This window comes from Ochlerotatus camptorhynchus, unplaced genomic scaffold, assembly GCF_037179485.1.
Source record: "Ochlerotatus camptorhynchus isolate MF236.1 unplaced genomic scaffold, CSIRO-AGI_Acam_v1.1 ptg000284l, whole genome shotgun sequence".
NCBI lineage: Eukaryota > Metazoa > Arthropoda > Insecta > Diptera > Culicidae > Ochlerotatus > Ochlerotatus camptorhynchus.
In genome coordinates, this window is record NW_027040773.1 from 1,737,915 (window position 1) to 1,756,950 (window position 19,036).

The 19,036-nt window shown below is 36.8% G+C and overlaps 1 protein-coding gene across 1 annotated transcript in view; it reads right to left on the minus strand.

Annotated features, from left to right (window-relative positions):
• The window catches only part of LOC135706541 (protein turtle homolog A-like), a 1,327,166-nt gene that overhangs the window by 170,971 nt on the left and 1,137,159 nt on the right, over nucleotides 1-19,036 (minus strand). The window contains exon 7 of the mRNA XM_065228176.1: nucleotides 14,248-14,451. Coding sequence (XP_065084248.1) covers nucleotides 14,248-14,451 — 204 coding nt within the window. The remainder of the gene's footprint in view (nucleotides 1-14,247; nucleotides 14,452-19,036) is intronic.

Genomic DNA, 19,036 nt, shown 5'->3' on the forward strand with positions numbered 1-19,036 from the left:
AGGATTTCCGGTACAGGGTAAATATATTTGGTGGTGCTTTTATAACTAATTTCGGTTAATTTGATTCGCAGTAAAATAAACTTAATAAAATCCTTCATCAGAAAAGCGTTAAGCAATATTTAACCCGGCTTCCAGATAAAGCTGTGTACTGATTATTGGATAACCGGGAAAAGGTTGAATAAGCGCCTTCCAAGTTCACACACAACTAAACAGCAGGATTACTGCTGTATAGAAGCGTAAATGGATATGCAATAAGAGCTTGTTTCAACCAGTCCCAACAGCCATAAGTAGCTGACTAAGGTCGCCAGATTTGCTTGTATAGGTAAAGGTTGAGTAAAGGTTTCCTCATATCGTATAACATTTGAATACAGTTTGAGGTTGTATAAATGAAATGAGTAAAGCGTTTATATTGCGAAAATTGTTAGTTGGGCAGATAACGTCCCTTAGATGTTCTTAGTAAACAGTAGGTAGATACAGGAGTTTATATATGTTCATATGTTTTCAAGACTTCAGGTTAATCACATATTACTCTGAATATCTTTAAATGTTCAAGAATATTAAATCATGTTGATACTCCCTGAAGATACTAAATTGCACAGAAATCATTCCGAAAACCCTCAGGTAATCAAAGCTCCCCATAAAGTCCTCTGGATATTTTTTTCACGACTAGATACCAGGGCGTCACAATATCAGCTTCAATCGACCAAATCGATGCGACGAAGAGACTGCTGGCTTTCTTTTTCTGTTAAAGTCGAACAGCTTCGCAGCATTCTAGAACCTCAGTCGACGTGCACAAACAAATGTTCAATCGCTTGTCTCTCTTTCTCCCGTCGCTCCATTGGTCTTCCTTTCAAGCTTCGGTGAAACGGATGAGCGAAAGAGCGCTCGACTTTGATAGTTTTCTCTTTCATGAAACACATCAAGAGAGGTTTCATAACGTATATGACGGAAAATGAAATAACACATTTAAAGCATTTCTCACGTGAAAAAACGTGAAGATTTCACGTCATATTTTTAATTTATCTTCCATCCATATATTTATTAAAAAAAAAATGATCAAAAACGGAACATAACGCATTTTAAACAAATTGAAAGAGCGGTGATAGAGTGTTCGTGAAAGGGGATTGAAAGCCATAATGAGGTTCGTTTAACTAGAAAATCGACGTTAGTTACCTACATTGAAAGCGATGAGCAAAGCAACGACGAGAAGTTCCACAGCCAGCCTTTCCTTCTACACTGAACCAAAACATCTGCAATACTTCAAATGATTATTGCATTGCTCGAGCCCTTTAACAATATGCATTCAAATTTCGGATGATTTTCTTATGGTTGAATTCGTCGTCAGATGATGAACATCCATATGACTGTCATCCAAATACAGGATGATTTTCGTTTGAAAATTAGCTATAAATCATACGGCACTCAGAGGACAAACATTTAAGAATAGTGTGACATGCAAGTGCTTTTAATTAGATTTATAATTTGATTATCTACATTTCCATACTGAATAGCCATAATAAGCCATTTCATTATGGATACAATTTTTTTTCGTGGTGGAGAAAACCTCCTCCACCACCAAACCGCCAAACATTGGTTTTCATCCTTTAACTATGTTCGTAACAGCTCTGATTGCGATGCATGTGCTTTCACCTCGTTTGTCAGCTCAGATCAGCAAATGACGTTCGATAGAATTATTTACATCATCGTTTTGAATGATTTGCGTCATGGGGCTGAGCCAATACCATATTCATTTCCATTTAGTATGACAGTAATTCTGCAGAGAGCATTACGCATTTCAACTGAAGGCCCTATCCCTTCTCATAACAATTTTCATCCTGTATTCGAGAGGAAAATCATCTGATTTAAAACAACCGTCATCCGGTTGCAGCTATAATTCGAAAAAGCGATTTGAGTGTTTTGTTTTGAATGGTCTGAGGTTTCATTCGATCAGAGGATGATGTTTGTGTACAGTGTAAGCGTCCTGCTTTTTTATTTTCGTTTCTTGCTGATAGTCTAGCTAGGCGTTAAAGAAATGAAGCGTCGAACACGTATGCATGAGAGAAAAAAAACACGAGTTCATTTTAGAGCTTCGAAAATATAGAGCCCTGCTAGAGACTACTCCGATTTTATTCTGAAGATCTTTGACTGTCCATCAATTCAAATCATGCTTTACAGATATTTTCAGAAAATGGGTTATTCCAGCTCAAGTGGGTACACCACCTGTGGTCGTTTTCACTGATTTGAGCCAAACTTGGCCAAAGCGATTATTTTGGTATTGTTAATACGCCTTTTTTCATTTTGCTCTGAAGTGCCTAGATCCCTTTTCATCTTTTAGAAGAGATTACTCCACAACCAAATAAGCTATTCGTGATATTTGAGAACGTCAATTTGAAGATTTTTTAATGTAAATTCTTATATGTGTACCCACATTTTGTTTTTGTTATAGTAACTATAGCACGGACTGATTACCGGCAGGTATCCAAAGCCAAAAACTAAATCAATAGTTTTTAAACTTCAACTTCACTTTAATTCAAACGCACAATGGTTTGTTCTATCGGCAAAGCAACAAGAAAATGTGCCATCGTCGTGAAGGAATTAAAAACTAAAATAAATCAATAAATTTTCCACCAGTAAAGCTCAAAATACCATGTTACTCATCTGGTCATATCTTCACATTTTCCCTTGAAAACACAACAAGCTTTTGAAAATGTGGTGAAAATTTGAGCCCAAAATATTAAGAAATAAAAAATCCCGCCCATGGTAAATATATGCCATTTTTTGAAAATTTGGATACCTGCCGGTAATCAGCCTGTTAACTGCAGTTACAACAACAGTTATAACAAAAACAATATGTGGGTACACCTTTAAAAATCTACATTAAAAAACCTTAAAATGGACGTTCTAAGATCACGAATAGCTTATTTGGTTGTGGAGTAATCTCTTCTGAAAGATGAAATTTTTAAAAACCTCGAAAATCCAGGGTTGTATCCCAGAAGGATCTAGGCACTTTAGAGCAGAATCAAAAAACGCGTTTGTTCAGAATGCCAAAGTAAGCATTTTGGCCAAGTTTGGCTTAAATCGGTGACATCGACCACAACTTTTTTAAATTCTGTACCCACTTGAGCTGGAATGACCTATATCAGGAATTATTCCAAAGACCTACACTGCCCATAAAAGCATAACTGTCCCATATGAATAGGAAATCAAGCAAAGATGGGACAATTATGCTTTTATAGGCAGTATAGGTGATATAATATCTTCATAAAGTCACCTTCATATTGCTCAAGACTTCAGTTTGATCAGATATGATAGTGAAGATCTTCAACTGTTCAATACTTCAAATAATGTTTCTTAGATGTTTTTAGTAGATAGATGGTAGATCCGGAATCATTCCGAAGTCAAGATCCCCATAAAATCCTCCCGATGTGTTGTTCCAGACTGCAGGTGATCTTCAACTGTCAAACAATTCAAATCTTTTTCCTCAGATATTCTCAAAAGATAACAGGTATTAAGCAATAATCCTAAAAGCCTTTAGGTGTTAACAAATCTTCATTTAACCCACTTATTATCAATTAATTTCTAGACTGCAAGTATTTCAGCAATTATTCTGAAGATCTTCAACTGTTCAAGAATTCAAATCACGTTTCTCAAATGTCCTCAGAAAATAGAAGGTAGGTGATAAAACAATTTACATAAAGTACTCTTCATATGTTTTCTGGACTTCAAGTTGATTACGTATTATTTTTAATATCTTCAAATGTCCAAGAATTTAAATCATGTTTTTCAGATGATCTCAGAATATACCAAGTAACTCATAAACTATTCAAATATCCCTTGGATAGTCAAAGATCCCCATAAAGTCCTCTGGATTTTTTTGTCCAAGTCCACAGGTTGACTAGATTTTATTCTGAAGACCTTAATCAGTCCAAAAATTCCAATCTTGTTTCTCATATGTTCTCAGTAAATTGAAATTGATAGGGAATTATTCCAAAGACCTTCATGTGATAAAATACCTTTGTAAAATCTTTTGCATATTACTTAAATTTTTATGAATATCTTTAAATGTACCATATTTCAAAACTTTTTTTCTTAGATATTCTTAGAATATATCAGTTGGCTCAGAAATTATTTAAAAAACCGTCAAGAGGAAAATTTTCACAAAGTACTTCGTTTTCAAGATTTCATGTTTTCAAGTTGATCACGTATTATTCTGAACATCTTCAAATGTAATACAAGCCTAGAATAACAACGTCAGAAGCAGTTTTCATTGTCATAAATTAATTCTCTTTGACTTGATGCATCGCTGAATTTCATTAGTTGTACATTAATGTACAAAAATGTCACTTTCCTCGCTAAGTAAATCAGTCCTGTTTCACTCGAAGCGAATGTTTCCGTTGAATAAGGGATAAACCATAGAACCGACCAACCTAATGACCGGTTCCGAGATGGATTCCAGAGCCAGTGCGGTATGAATATGAACCACTATGGGTTTGTACACTTAAATTGTTGTAAGCTCACTAGCTTGAGAGGATGAGAGGGACCAAATGGGGCCGTCGTCATGGACGGAGATTGAAAGCAAAAGATTATTCAGGCCTTAACGAGGACATTATGGCAGCAGCTTTTCCGGCACGTCACATGGCACGATGCGGTCTACGTTGAGCCCATCCGTTTGACGATGGAAGGTTGAAAGGGTTCCGGATTGATGTAAACTGGCATAAAAGGGAGTGATATGGTCGCGCATATACCCATACACACATGCATGCATCAGCTCATCTCTTAGTTTGCTGTTATGGCAGATTTAGAGACAAAGAGGATTCCATTTAAGGCAGCAACGCGGAACTGCTATATACTACAGTAATGAACCGATTTTGTCAGTCCATTTTTGGAAATCTTTTCTAATATTCTACGAAGACAATGCACCTTACCAGTAGTTGCACCAAAGTATACCTCAAAAATCCATCTTGAAGATAAAAGCACGTAGGGGCTCACAAAATCAGGTCATTACTGTTTGCTAGCATACGGAAGTACAGGATGTGAATGGTTACCAGTGTTTTCCACATTCTGAAAACTGTTTAGTTCATACGCGACGTTTTGTTTCGAAGTCCTAATTATTAACATTTTTATGTGCTTCAAAACGAAAACATTTTGAAAATTATTAACACGTTTTTTTTATTTAAGTTTTGAGCCTCAGAAACAGAAATTAAACTAAATATTAACACATATAATGCCTATAGAACCTATAGCTGATCAATTGGAAGCCGGTGCAATAAAGTTCTAAGAAAATTGACGAAATGGTAGCAATTTTAGCTTTTTAGGTGGAAACACAGCACGAACAACATTTTTAAATTGTAGCTTAGTGGAGATACATAAAGGATGAAGGATTTGAGGAGGAAGGGGGTGTTTTAGAAGATCTGATTGGTCATTTTGTATAGAAAAATATGCAAGGGGGTATAAATGAGGTAAAACATCCTTTTTAAAAAACTTTTATTGTTATAATGTCGAAATCTATTAAGGGGTTTGGCCAGTGTAGAAGCGGAAAAAATAGGTCGCAATTTCAAATTTGTATGTTTTGCGGAAGCTGACATTTGTGCCTTTAAAGTTTCACGCTAAGGTTTCCTTAGAGTATCACCTTAAACTAGTGAAGTACCTAGCCGATTGTAAAAATATTGATTTATTGTAAAATGGCGCCTTTTGAAGAAATTGATCAGATTTTCAGGCAAAAATATCAAATGTAATGGTTCATTACAAAAAAAAAAACATTAAGATAAAAACTCAGGTACTTCACTAAAAAAAGTATTTAGAACAAGCTACAAAAAAAAAAAAAAATCAAGTCGATTAATCAATTAGAAATACGACTTTCGTTTCCGCCCGACTTGAAAGACATGGTTTCGAGAGAAACACGATTAAAGATAAATTTCATGCCAGGAGCGTAGAGTCTAGTCTCAAACCCCAAAATAATGCGAAAGAAAGTGCTCCCGGGTATAAAATCAATTCACTCTAAACTGTCATTTAAGACAAAATAAATCAATTTTTTGAACCCGCTATAGTAGCCTAACCTATAGACTATAGAAACCCAAGAAAAGCTAATTGAGGTCTCTATCGTTTTCATTTAATGAATGATAATTCAATTAATGACATTCAAATTAAAACGCCCTCACAATTAAAAAGTGCTTCTGATGCGATCATTAACACAATGATCATATCATGCTAGTTGCATTATCCAACATAGGGATGTTCCTTTCTGGAACGAAAAGCTAGAAAAATTGAGGAAGATGTCCATACGATTGCTACTAAAGTTACTTCAGAATGGGGTCAATACTAAAAGGTCCTAACTGAATACAACAGAGAATTGAGGCGAGCTTAACAGAAGGATTTGATACGGGTAAATGAAGACATCAATAACGCTCAAGCAGCTGCAAGGATGCATGAAGTTCTTTCAGAAGACCATCCAAATGGTCTCGGCAGCCTAAAAAAGAAGATCATAGTTCTAGTACTGACCAGCGAATCCAAACACATAAAGCAACCAACGATACAGACAAAACGGTTGCTACGACTACCATGACAAACTCGCTCTGTAACATAGCTCGATCGGAGTGGAAGAAGGATTATGATGTATTGCTTGCCTGCTATGTTGCAATATACACGGATGAGGACATAGCTTGATCTGAATCGAGAAAAGACATAACAAAAAAAAATTCCCATTAACACACGTGTATCAGCTTCGGCTTTAATTCGTGAAGCAGCTTGCCAACAATTTGCTCGCTTTTCATCTACCGCCCCACAGTGGTCTAGAACTGTGAAAAGACAGTCAAAAGTCATTATCTCATGAATGGTGCATTTTAGACAAGTGGTGTATTCAGGAAAGTTTCTGGATATAAAAAGGCCCTTCTTTTGACATTGACAAATCAATGATTAATCCTCATAGAAATGAGATTCAAAATTTATTTTTCCTAAAATTCCATATTCCGGTTCGGTGTCTTGGGCAACGTGTTAGAAAATATCAAAACAAGAAAGTTTGCCCAAGACACTAGGTGGCTACTTCTTCATCTCATTGAAATATGGAACGTTTTTGGTGGAAAACCTCCTAATAAAAGTTTCTACTCAATAATTAATTTCTTTAAAGGGGGCGACCCCGGCGTAGTGGTTAACATCTATACCTCTTACGCCAAAGTCACGAGTTCAAACCTCACCCCCGGACAAGTCACAAATGACCCAAAAGTGTTAAAGTGACGATGATAAAAAAAATAATAAATTTATAATACTGGTTTGAAATGTTCTACAGAATTATTCAAAACTAGAATACATATAAGTTCGATGAATATCATAGCACACTAGATCGCTAAATAGGTAAGTTATTATTGGTTTTGCTTCAAACATATAATTTTTAGCCACATATTTACGATTTACTACCATTTCCCACCACATCCCACGACAAAACCAATAGGAATAGAAGTATTTAAGTGTGTTTTCTTCAAAACATTCAAATTTTTTTGCAGAAACATGCAGAAACATGCAGAAAAATGAATTATATGTGAAATACTGCATGATTTGGGATTTTTTTTATGGAAACCCCCTTAAAAGTGATTTTTTCCTAGATAAAACATTCTTTGAATCTCTACTGCTTCGAAGTAGGGTCCAAAATTGACCAAAACATCAGTATACACACATTTTCTGAATATACACTGCACTGCACTTTAAAATAGGCAAGTAATTCTTGATTTTATAAGATTTTTTTTGTTTTTTTTTTAATATAGATTTGATAGCAATTTGTATTTGTTTAGTATTTGTAATACTTTATTTTGTGTGCTTTGCTCAATCGTGGTTTTATAAACGTACAGATTGAAACCGAGGTATCAAATGCAATAAAAAGAATGCCTTGTTTATTTTCAAACAGTTTTCTGTAATGGTGCGAGTTCTTTTCAACCTTTCAAATCTGCCGAGAAAGATGAAATATTCCCAGCATTGCTTCAACAGGGAAAAGAAACGCTTAGCCCCTTTTTACTGAACTATTCAAAGCCAGTGTTACTCTGAGCTACATACCAAAATGGAGAAAGGTTCGAGTTGATTTCATTCCAAAAACTGGAAAAAGAGATAAAACGACTCCGAAAGCCTGTTCTGTTAAAGACAATGGGGAAAATTCTAGATGATTTCATCAAATCAACAAGTTTAGCGAGGTTACCTCTTAGTTAATTCCAATTTGCTTATCAATCATATAAATCTACCATAACGGCTCTACAATCGCTAGTTAAAAAAATCGAGAAATCGCTTATAGCCAAGAAAATAGCCATGGATGCTTTTCTCGATATTGAAGGTGCATTTGACAATGCATCTTACAGCTCAATGCGTTCAGCTATGGAATCAAAGGGCTTGGATAACTCCCGTATTAATTGGACAATGGCAACGATCACAGATCGAGAAATATCTGCTGATCTTGGAGATGCCCAACTAACTATAAGATTGGTGAAGGGTTGCCCTCAAGGAGGGGTACTATCACCTTTACTGTGGTCTTCAGTAGTGAACAAACTCCTTAAAAGTGTGGCGGAACCATGTTTCAAGGTGATTGGTTGCGCAGATTATGTGGCTATTATGGTGCGTGGAAAATATAAAAATATGATTTCTAATCGGTTACAAACTGCGCTCACCATGATCTTCAAGTGGTGTAGGAGAGAGGGCTTAAATGTAAACCCTTCAAAAACTGTCATAGTTCTTTTAACCTAAAGAACACAAGGTATGTTGTTACAGCCTACTCTAGATGGGGTTCAAATTGAGTTCGCGGAAGAGGCTTAATATCTAGGTGTTACTTTGAACCGGAAACTAAATTGGAACTCTCATCTCGATAAGGTTATCACTTAGGCTACAAATGTGCTATGGGTTTGCAGTAAAGCTGTGGGGAAAACATGGGGACTACGATCAAATGTGGTATACTGGATATATTCAGCAACACAGGTAACAAATTGATGCTTAACAAGTGTACTTTCAACGATTTTAATTAAGTCTTAGTTTGAATAATTGTTGTACATAGACCACTTTAACCTTTGTTCAGCTTTTAAACATCTAAATCTGGTGATTTTAATAAGCCCACAGCTTATCAGCAATATAAATTATAAGCTTTTCAGGGCATTAACAACAGTCTTTTACAACCCTTGTTCAGCCTTCATGTTTTATTAAAAAAATATAATGGAAGACCACTTCATATCTTATACTTTTTATGAGACTGCTTTAGAATGTTGCTGACTAATTGGATTTGCATATATATTAGGGTGTCACAAAATCCACTTTGTCTGGAAATCTCCAAATGATAGCTAAGGGGGTTGCAAACAAACTTTTGTATGGCGGCAACTCTGGGAAATATTATTTAGAGGTCGCCCCGACGAGATTTTAGAAAAAAGTCCATTTTTCATAGCTATTATCCACTAAATATTTTTAAATCTTTAAATTTCAGTGAAATCGCACCCTTTTATATTTTTCTCAGATACCTAAGGGTCAAAACTATAAGAATTTTTTTTCTACGGCCTGTTCTGTGTCCAATTTGTTAGTTACAATTTTTCAAATTCTCTAAAATGATGTTTTTTGTTGTACATCACTGCATCCAATCATCAAAAGTGGGTATCAAACATAGCGCTATTATCAATCAACAAAGATATGGGAAATTTTATAAGCAAAAACTTTGCCAAAGACACTTTAACCTCATTTTCAACCGTTAAAAAGTTATTCGTGATTTACTGTGGAAAGAAAAGTTCAGAATTTCAATACTTGCAGTATGTCCACCAGCAAATCAACTATCAAATCACTTGATAACATTTGTTTGGAAGTTTCTAGAATTCAATAGGAGGATATATGAGCGGAGAGGGATCACACAATTTATTAGTTTTCATTTGATTGCCGTAGCAAGCAGAACCAAAAAAGAAAATCATGTCACCAAAAACCAAGCTCGGATCTCATCACCGGTATTGCGAGGAAGCATTTGCCCAGACACCGTTTGCCGTCGGAGTTGGCCGTCATCAGGTACTTTCGATTCAAGCATGAAACCCAACAACTTTCAATCGGACAAAGCATTCAAGTTGTGGCTACCGAAGCAGTGGAGATTTGGAATCAAGCCGGACTTTCGCACCAGCTCAAGCGGAACGTTGTTAGGAGGGTTGCCAAGCTCGTTATGACATGGCAACGCCAAAGTAAGGCCTTTATTATTTATATTGTTATTATATGTCTAGCCGGCGCTGGTGATGTAGTGGTAAGCGTGACTGCTTTCTAACACCCCAATGGGTCTGGGTTCAATCCCAGCCGAGGTCGGTGGGATTTTTCTGAGGCATAAAAATCTCTGGTCACGTCTTCCTTCGGAAGGGAAGTAAAGCCGTTGGCCTCGGCCCATGTATGTTGTGAATGGGTGCGATATCCTACGCAGGTGTGGAAGCTGCCTTTCTGCACATTCGATTGTCGTCAATGGATGACAATCGATGTCCGTCGGTGATTGGCACTAGATTGTGGAACAGAGACTGACGTTAAATAAAGGAAAGAAAAATTATATGTCTAAAAATTACTTTAACATTTCGGGATTCAAACCGGCAGTCACTGATTCACAGTCTTCAACTATACCCACTTGACCACATAAGCATATTTGTGGCAAAAGTTATGATCATTAACATTGTTTTTAATTCTGCATTGCTGTATATTACTCTTCCGGTTGCTTTTATTCAACTTAATTTTGACGTGCTTCAAGAAGAGTACTATACAGCAATGCAAAATTGTAAACAATAAGTTGTGACAGTAAAACATTCCTCTCATTTCAAGTGCAGTACATAATGTGGACACAATTGCGCGATGTATTTCGATGCTATTTTAGTGCTATAATTGAATTATATTTTTGAAATGCGGAATGAAAATTAAGTGCAATATAAAGTGGTGAACGGACAAAACACAGGAATACAAATATTAAAACTTCCGACGTCGTCGCAGTCCACTTTTAGGTGGAGCTATTCTTAAAAAGCTCCTCTTCCTTGTCTCTTCTGCTGGTGCTGCTTGGGATTAGAAAGGTAGGCAGTGAATTTAGAATAACTAAAATGTCGGAAATGCAACAAGTAACACTGACGACATTTAACAATAGCGTGCAATAAATTCATATTATTCTATCAGGTTATCAAAATATTTGTAGCGCATTGCTGGTTTCTGGAGTAGAATTAAGGTTAAATAAGTCTTGTTCTGTCTTTAGATCAGTTAACTTACTGAGGTTGAATTATGGGAATACAATTCGCTTCATGCACTACTAATCAACTGTATATTCAGCCTGGTGTTAATCAGCTTTGTACACCTTAAATCAACCAATAATCAACTTCTGTTCTTACAATTCAGCTTGCATTGTTACTTGGGAATAGTTAGACCAAAAATAACCTATGCTTCACTGATGTGGTGGCCCAAAATAAATGAAGTAACCGCTCAAATGAAGTTAGGAAAACTGCAAAGACTTGCTTGTATTTTAATGACAGGGGCAATGAAAAGTACACCATCTGTTATCTTGGATGTATTTCTCAATATACTGCCCTTGCATCAATTTGTTAAATTACAGGCAGCAAAAAGTGCCCTACAGTTCAAACGTCAAAATAAAATTTTAGATGGCAATCTGGTAGGGCATTTGAGTACCCTTAAGTATTTCAACTTAAATTCAGCTGTTAATACAGTGGATGATTGGATGGTAACAAATACAAACTATTATGTTCCCTTCAAATTGGTTAAATCAAACCACTATATATGAAAATCTGGGGGACCAAATATACGTCCAGGATCTATTGTATTTTACACCCACGGGTCGAGTGAAAATACTGGAGCTGGGGTCTATGGCCCTGGAGTCCGTAAAGTTGAACCAGTGGGACATAGTCCCACAGTATTTCAAGCAGAAATTCAAGCAATTAATCAGCTATCATTGCCTTACAGAATACAGATTTACTAAGATCTGTATTTTCTCGGACAGCCAAGCAGCTCTTAATGTGTTAGAGGCGTTTACATGTCGATCAAAGCTAGTGTGGGAATGCATTCTTTCTTTAAAACAAAAGGAACGAAGTTACATAATACTGGGTGCCCTGTCATTTTGGCATTGAAGGAAATGAAAATGTCGACAGTCTAGCAACACAAGCTTCTGCATCGAGTTTCATCGGTTTGGAACCATTTTGTGGAGTCCCTGAGTGCGCTCTGAGGATGAAACTAAGAACTTGGGAAACGTCTCTGGTAGAATCTAATTGGAATGCCACGGATACATCCAGACAAGCCAAAATTTTTATAACACCCAGCTCGGATCTTACTTAATCTTAGGAAAACAGATCTTCGGGTAATAACTGGTCTAATGACTCGTCACTGTCCTAACAGATATCACTTCAATAAAATTGGAAAAAATTCAGTGTAGCGACTGTAGTTTTTGTCATTATGAAAACGAAACTGCTGAACATATACTTTGAAATTGCGGAGCACTGTTCAATCAAAGAATGACAATATTTGGAAAAGGGCTATTAGAAACATTGGAAATTTGGCAAAGCAATCCCAACAGGGTATTAGATGTTATAAAACGACTTGAGCCTACACACTTAGAAATAACTAATTTTATACGTGACGGAATCCATCTTTGACATAAAAGGTGAGACGTAAACAAACATGTTATGTAATATTAAGTGCTCCGAGACTGAAAAGTTCCTTGCTCGACGAAAAGTACGTTTGATTAAGCTATATTTCGCGTCTGTTATGACTCAAATTTATGTCAATATTGACGCTCGTATATGTCACCCTCAGAGCACCTAAATTTACATGATTTTTTCTAAGTGTGTAGATGAGATTTCATGCTCTGTCATTCAATGTATATCACACTTTAATTGTGACAAGATATGCGACTAGCACCACATTGAATATGGGTCAAACAACAATATTCTTTTGAAATGGACGCAGTTGTAAAATGGCTCTACAGACGAGAAAAAATACCTGTGTAGATCACCTTTTCATGGTATGCTACGAGATGTAAGATCTACAACCGATTCCTAATCCTGGCTACTTCAAACTAGGGGAACATGATTTTTAAGTAATCAAAGGAACACATCTTAGTCCTTGCTACTTTTTATGCCTTGTTAATAGTGATAAGTTATCGGGTTTCCTGGACCGAGGATGATCCTTAAATAAGGAAAAACTAGCTAGTTAGTCTTCATCTATGTGATTCCTAATTCTATTCGTTGTTGCCCAGTTTGAAGTGGTTAAGACTAGGGTTCTGATGCATGGTCATTATCGATGTCATTGCGTAATTGCGTTGCTATAGAATCCAATTTTGACTGACAAAGGGACGTGTCTATGAAGGGTGCTCTCACTCTTCGAAGGCTATAAATAGCGGGATCTTCAAATTAGAATTGATTCCTTGCGAAGAAACCGAATACTTCATCATTTCTCAATAGTGATGGAGTAATACGACATGCACTAAGCTAACGACACGAGATATACTACTGTACGCGACGGAGCCCAGTGAGTTCAGTACCACCCGTATAGGTACTCGAACGACATAAACTCGAGAGAATGTCAGAGGCAGAAAAAACTCCCACCATATCTATACGCTATCTGGCTCACCCAAAACAATACATAGTGACAGAACAAACACGTTAAAAGTTGAATTGGTTATGCTAAGTTTAGATTTTTTTAATTATATAAAATACATTAAAATCGTAAGTAAAATGAATTAAAATGAAATCTATTGTAAATTAAAACCTACATTCTACAGCACAACACAAAACACTGAAGAATCTTTGTTACAACCGACGGAAAACAGACAAAGGAAACTAAAACTGTAAGCTAACCTAAAAACTAATAATTACTTATTACTAAATAAAAACTTTTGTAGCTTGAAGCTTACTCCGATAAAAACGAGTTTGTCTGGAAGAGACTTCCGAACGTCCGTCCCGTAACAACTACAATAGATCAAATTACTGGCTGCAGTGGTTTCATGTCCCAAACAGAGGTTGAGGGGATAAGTTTTCCTGAATTTCACATGCTGTACTTATCTTTATTTTTATGTTGATATTCATATTTGTGCTGAATCAACCGGAGTATTAACTATTTTTGTTGAGAAGATGTAAATAATTCACGCAATGGCTATGGAAGTGCATGAATGCATTTCTATCATTTCCATTCGATGGACATAATTACCAACGCCAACCATAGAACACCGAACCCACAGTTAAATTACAGTATTGCTCGTTGGGAAGCTTCGCCCACTCTAAAAATACTTACGGAATAAATCCAACACGTAGTTACTCTCCTTCGGTTCCACCAGTGCCGTATTGGTTGCCTGGCAGGTGAATATCGAGTTCAAATCGGACCGTTGGATCGCCGGCCACAGCAACCGATTCTCGATTACATCCCCGGAATTGTGTTCGTACTGTTCGTCCACCAGCGTACCGTTAATGAGCCACTTGACCGAGGGCTGCGGGCGACCTGCAATAGAATGAGAAAAATAATGACTAATGAGAAATATGTTAAAAGCCAATCTGGCCTAGGTGCGGCAGTAGCAGTGGGTACAGCAGGTTCTATTTGTTTTAATTATAGATGTATTCATGGTGATAGTAGAATTCAATGTAATCATTTAAGTTTTTTACGGTTTCCTACAATTTGTTATGGACTTGAAGAATGCTTTAAAACCCCTGTTAAACTAACAATGTTACTTGTAATATGTAGGGGATCCAGGAGCCCTTACGATTGTGCGTTCTATGTATTCCTTATAAGTTTATGGCATGTTTTGATGTATCATCAATATAATTCAAATTAAATCACATCAACAGCTGTTTATGAGTTTTTCAAAACTTCATGTCAAATCGGGACAAGAGTACCCACTCTAAGGAGTAAATCGGCCATGCGTCTAAAATGGAGTAACCAATAATTATAAACAGTAACTTGTTATGCAAGGTATCAATTACTGTTATTGTTTGTTCAATAGAACTATTGCATTAAACGATATTTTATAATAAAATGTAAGTTCACTATGTGCGCCAATGAAATTAAATGCAAATTATTGATTATGATATTTTATTCAGATTACTTTGCCATTTTTGATGAAACAATGTATATAACTATCTTGAATACGTAGTTAAGCAATTTCCAAAACATTATTGGATATTAATACACACATTTAGGTTTATTTGAAAAATGATGATTTTTGACCAATTAAAAATGAATTTTCCAATGATTTCTTCTGATAGCATCAATTCATCATTAAAAGTTGTCCTGTATTGAGGAATTGTAATTCAGAAATCTTTATTTTGTGATGTCTAGAGCGTTGTGAATTTGCTACCATTTCATTCGTACACGATATCTTATCACATCGCATTGATTCAGTAGAACTATTGTCATTCTCAAATGTTTAGACACCATCTAGGCATTTACGAAATAGAAATGTGTTTGCTATAAACCCTGGACCCTGGACCAAATGATGGATGCATACAATAAAAACAGCGATAACAGTGACTTTACAATGACAAAAACCAAATCAAAGCAATCATTTAATTCCTTAAGCTCTTTTTTTACGTAAGACTATGTCCTTCTTTACTGTACTGGAAGATAAAGAAGTCGAAATGAGACATGTAACGAAAAATGGGGTGTTTTCAAATGCATATTTCTCCAAAACATTAATTTGAAATATATCATTCAATGTGCCATTCGACTGGAAGTTTATCCAGCAATTTTTTGGTATATAAAATAAATTGTGAAAATTGTTAAACAACTAAGAAATTTAACGAAAACTGGAAGCTTCAAATTTTCACATACATTTGCTTAGACCACAGGGTGTCTCTCATATCAGATACATCACATAGTTACATAGTTACCAAACGAAACAAGCCGGAGCCGATTTTCCATACGAACTTTGGACTTGTTTGTATCGTTCATCTCACAGCAGCTCAACACAGACGATATGTGGACCGGATGCTATCAAGACTGCCTGCAATAGTGCTTCAGCCAGAGAAGTAGTGAAGAAGCAACCCTGCCACTGTTCCGGTACAGTTGCTCTTCGTGCGATACGCCGCTGTGGGCCATATTTACCAAGCGCGTCATCATCAAGCCCCAATAACATCAAATTCGCTCACAATACCCGTGGAGAAAGCGCCTACACATCTCAGAATTCTCCAAAGAACAACCCGGTACCGTGCACCAAACCCGCCGCTACCAGAAGAATACGAACCTGTGTGTTATGCGCTGTTTACATCTGTGCTGGTGTGCTAGCGCTAGTGTACAAAAACTGTACAGGTTGATTCACATATATGTAATTCCCAATGGGTAAAAAGGCGAAAAGTTCAAGTATCTTTATTTTAAAGTGTGTACAAATACCAGTTTGTATGGATAGTAGGATTTCATTCGTTTCCGATTCCAAGCAGCCATGGACATAAAAATGCAGATGTCATAAATATGTATAAATTCGTGAACTGTAATCTCTTCGAAAGAGTGAAACATTTTTTGTTCACATCATTATAGAGGTAAAAAGAACAATGCGTGGAAAATCCGTTCAATATCATAACTTAGACGCATCGCCAGGACTCTAAAAGCGCTGGAACTAGAACGTGCGTGCCAGCTGTGGTTCATTTTCGTGACAAATGTGACTGGTAATTAATGGCAAAGGGAGAGAGATTCGAATCAAAGTATGCTAAGTTGAAGGTTATAGGGTAGAGAACTACTTCGGCCTAAGCGCCCATTTCGGGCCTATCAAGCAGAAAACATCAAATAAATCAATGATTTCGGCGTCACCAGGTAAATTATGCGTTTGGTACGATACTATAAATCAAATGCTACCGAACGAAGTCAACAAAAACGCGTGATATGAATGTTTGCACCCAATATCCTCGAATACAAATGACGCGCTCCGACCGAGTCAATCTTTATCTTCATCCGATAGGCCGAAGTGAATTCATTGGCGTTTCTAGAAGCAGTGTTAGACTTTTAACAATATCTCAACAATTTGTTTCTCTTTATCACATCGTACGGCAGGTAATTAAATTTGGAAGCCATCAGTAATAATAACATTCCGTTTGGTGCTAAACTACGCTTGATTAAGAAAGACTAATTCCGGGTTGTGCTTAATAGGCCGGAAACGGGGTAGTTAACCCTGTATATGTAGTATATCTGGAATTTACTGATATCAAAAAATCATGCATTTGACCATTTTTAAAAGTGACAGTTATTCCGAATCACCCTGTACTAAAAAGTAGTCAGCATAATGTAAACATGGCGTCAGCATCTACCAGTATGACATTTCAGGAACAACTGAAATTCGTGCATGTTGGTATAGCTGGTTGAGCTAGTTAACTAGCATATGTTTAAACACTCCATAAACCAAACGCCCCTTGTCAAGCACATGACTGCAACTGCAAACAACTTGAGTGAAGCCACTTTTTTTTTCTGGCGCTCTGGTGCTAATTTGACAGCTCCTATATTTCCTCTAGGATTAGGCGTTGTACATGTCACACCGCGTTGCAAAAAATAGAGAAAGTCTTCTAAATAACGTTCATATGATTAAATCATATGTTCTCTACCAGAAACTTAACCAGATTGTGGCGACCATGAGCGCTCGTAAAATTCTGGATTTTCCCACTGCCGTACTCTAACGGAACTATCAACTCTATATTTCCATCTTCTCATCTATCGTATAAAACTACCACTTTAAGTCAGTTATTTGAAACTTAGCACCTTCAACTATGAAATTTTCAAGTTTGGCTTGTGTCGTTTGACCTGTAAACGGATTAATTTGATCGTTTATACGTCAAACGGCATTACCCAAACATCCAATCGAATATTTCCTACCAGAAAACCCAGCTAGATTGTGGCGGCCATCAGCGCTCGTAAAATTCTGAATAGAGAGTAGAAAGTGAGCAAGGACAACTTTGAGCAAGGTACAAATCGGGTTGATCTGAGGGGTATCCCCCCGCCACCACCGGCAAAAAGAGATGATCACCGATTTGCTCATGTACCGACGATGTGTTTGAAACAGTTCTATCGATTGTACCGCACTCAAGTCGTTATGTGAAGGGAGGCATCTAGTCGTAGGTTTGGAAATTGCAGCCATTGTTACCTCCACCACTGTATGCGCTTCTGTCATCGCCGCCAAACAAACATGTCATGTAAAATTCAGTGCTCCGAAACTGAAAAGTTCGGTACTCGACGAAAAGTACGTTTGATTGAGCTGAGTTTCGCGTCTATTACGACTCAATTTTATGTCAAAATTGACGCTCGTATATGTCAGTCTCAGAGCACCTAAATTCACATCAATTTTTCTAAGTGTGCATGTTTCGAGTGGAGAGATGACCTCTTCGTACAGCAAAGCACACCCCGTCCATAGCCTGACTGGTATAGTATCTATATAACGGGTGTTCAATAAAAAATGAGATTTTTTTCAGTCATAAGCTAAAAAAAAAATTTTTTTTTCAACGAATTCAGTATTTTTTAATAAAAACATAATGTTAATTCTTTAAAAAATTGGCAATGAATATTGGAGAAGGGGCCCTGGTCAGCCGTAAGACGCAACTTAGTTGCGATGCTCTCACAAGAGCGCTGGACGGCACTGAAATCATTCTCATTTTTTTTATTGAACACCCGTTATAGATTCCGTAATGCAATCGTGGAAAACTTTACAAAAAATTTATGCAATTACTGCAAAATAAAAAAAAAAAATAAAACTGTTTATGGAAAATACTCCTTGTTCGTTGAAAGTACTATCTTTAAATTTTCCGTATCCTTGAAGTGCTCATACAAACATTTGAAGTATTTTCCATTTGGTTTGGGTGTACCAATCCATGTGCCGTCTACAGTAAGGTCACCAGAAGCACCATCGTGTGTGAAGTGTGACCCGGAATTAAGCTGCACGCATGAATCAACAGTGTTTAGAGGTTCGAGAATGTTAATTCGCCTGAAAGGATACGACCCGATTGTGACTAACCATACCGATCGATAAGGATTGGCTGCGCTGCCACCGGCGTGTGCATGGGTTACCACACCCAACAGGGGGATGTAAGATTTGCTTACAATTGTGTGGGATTCA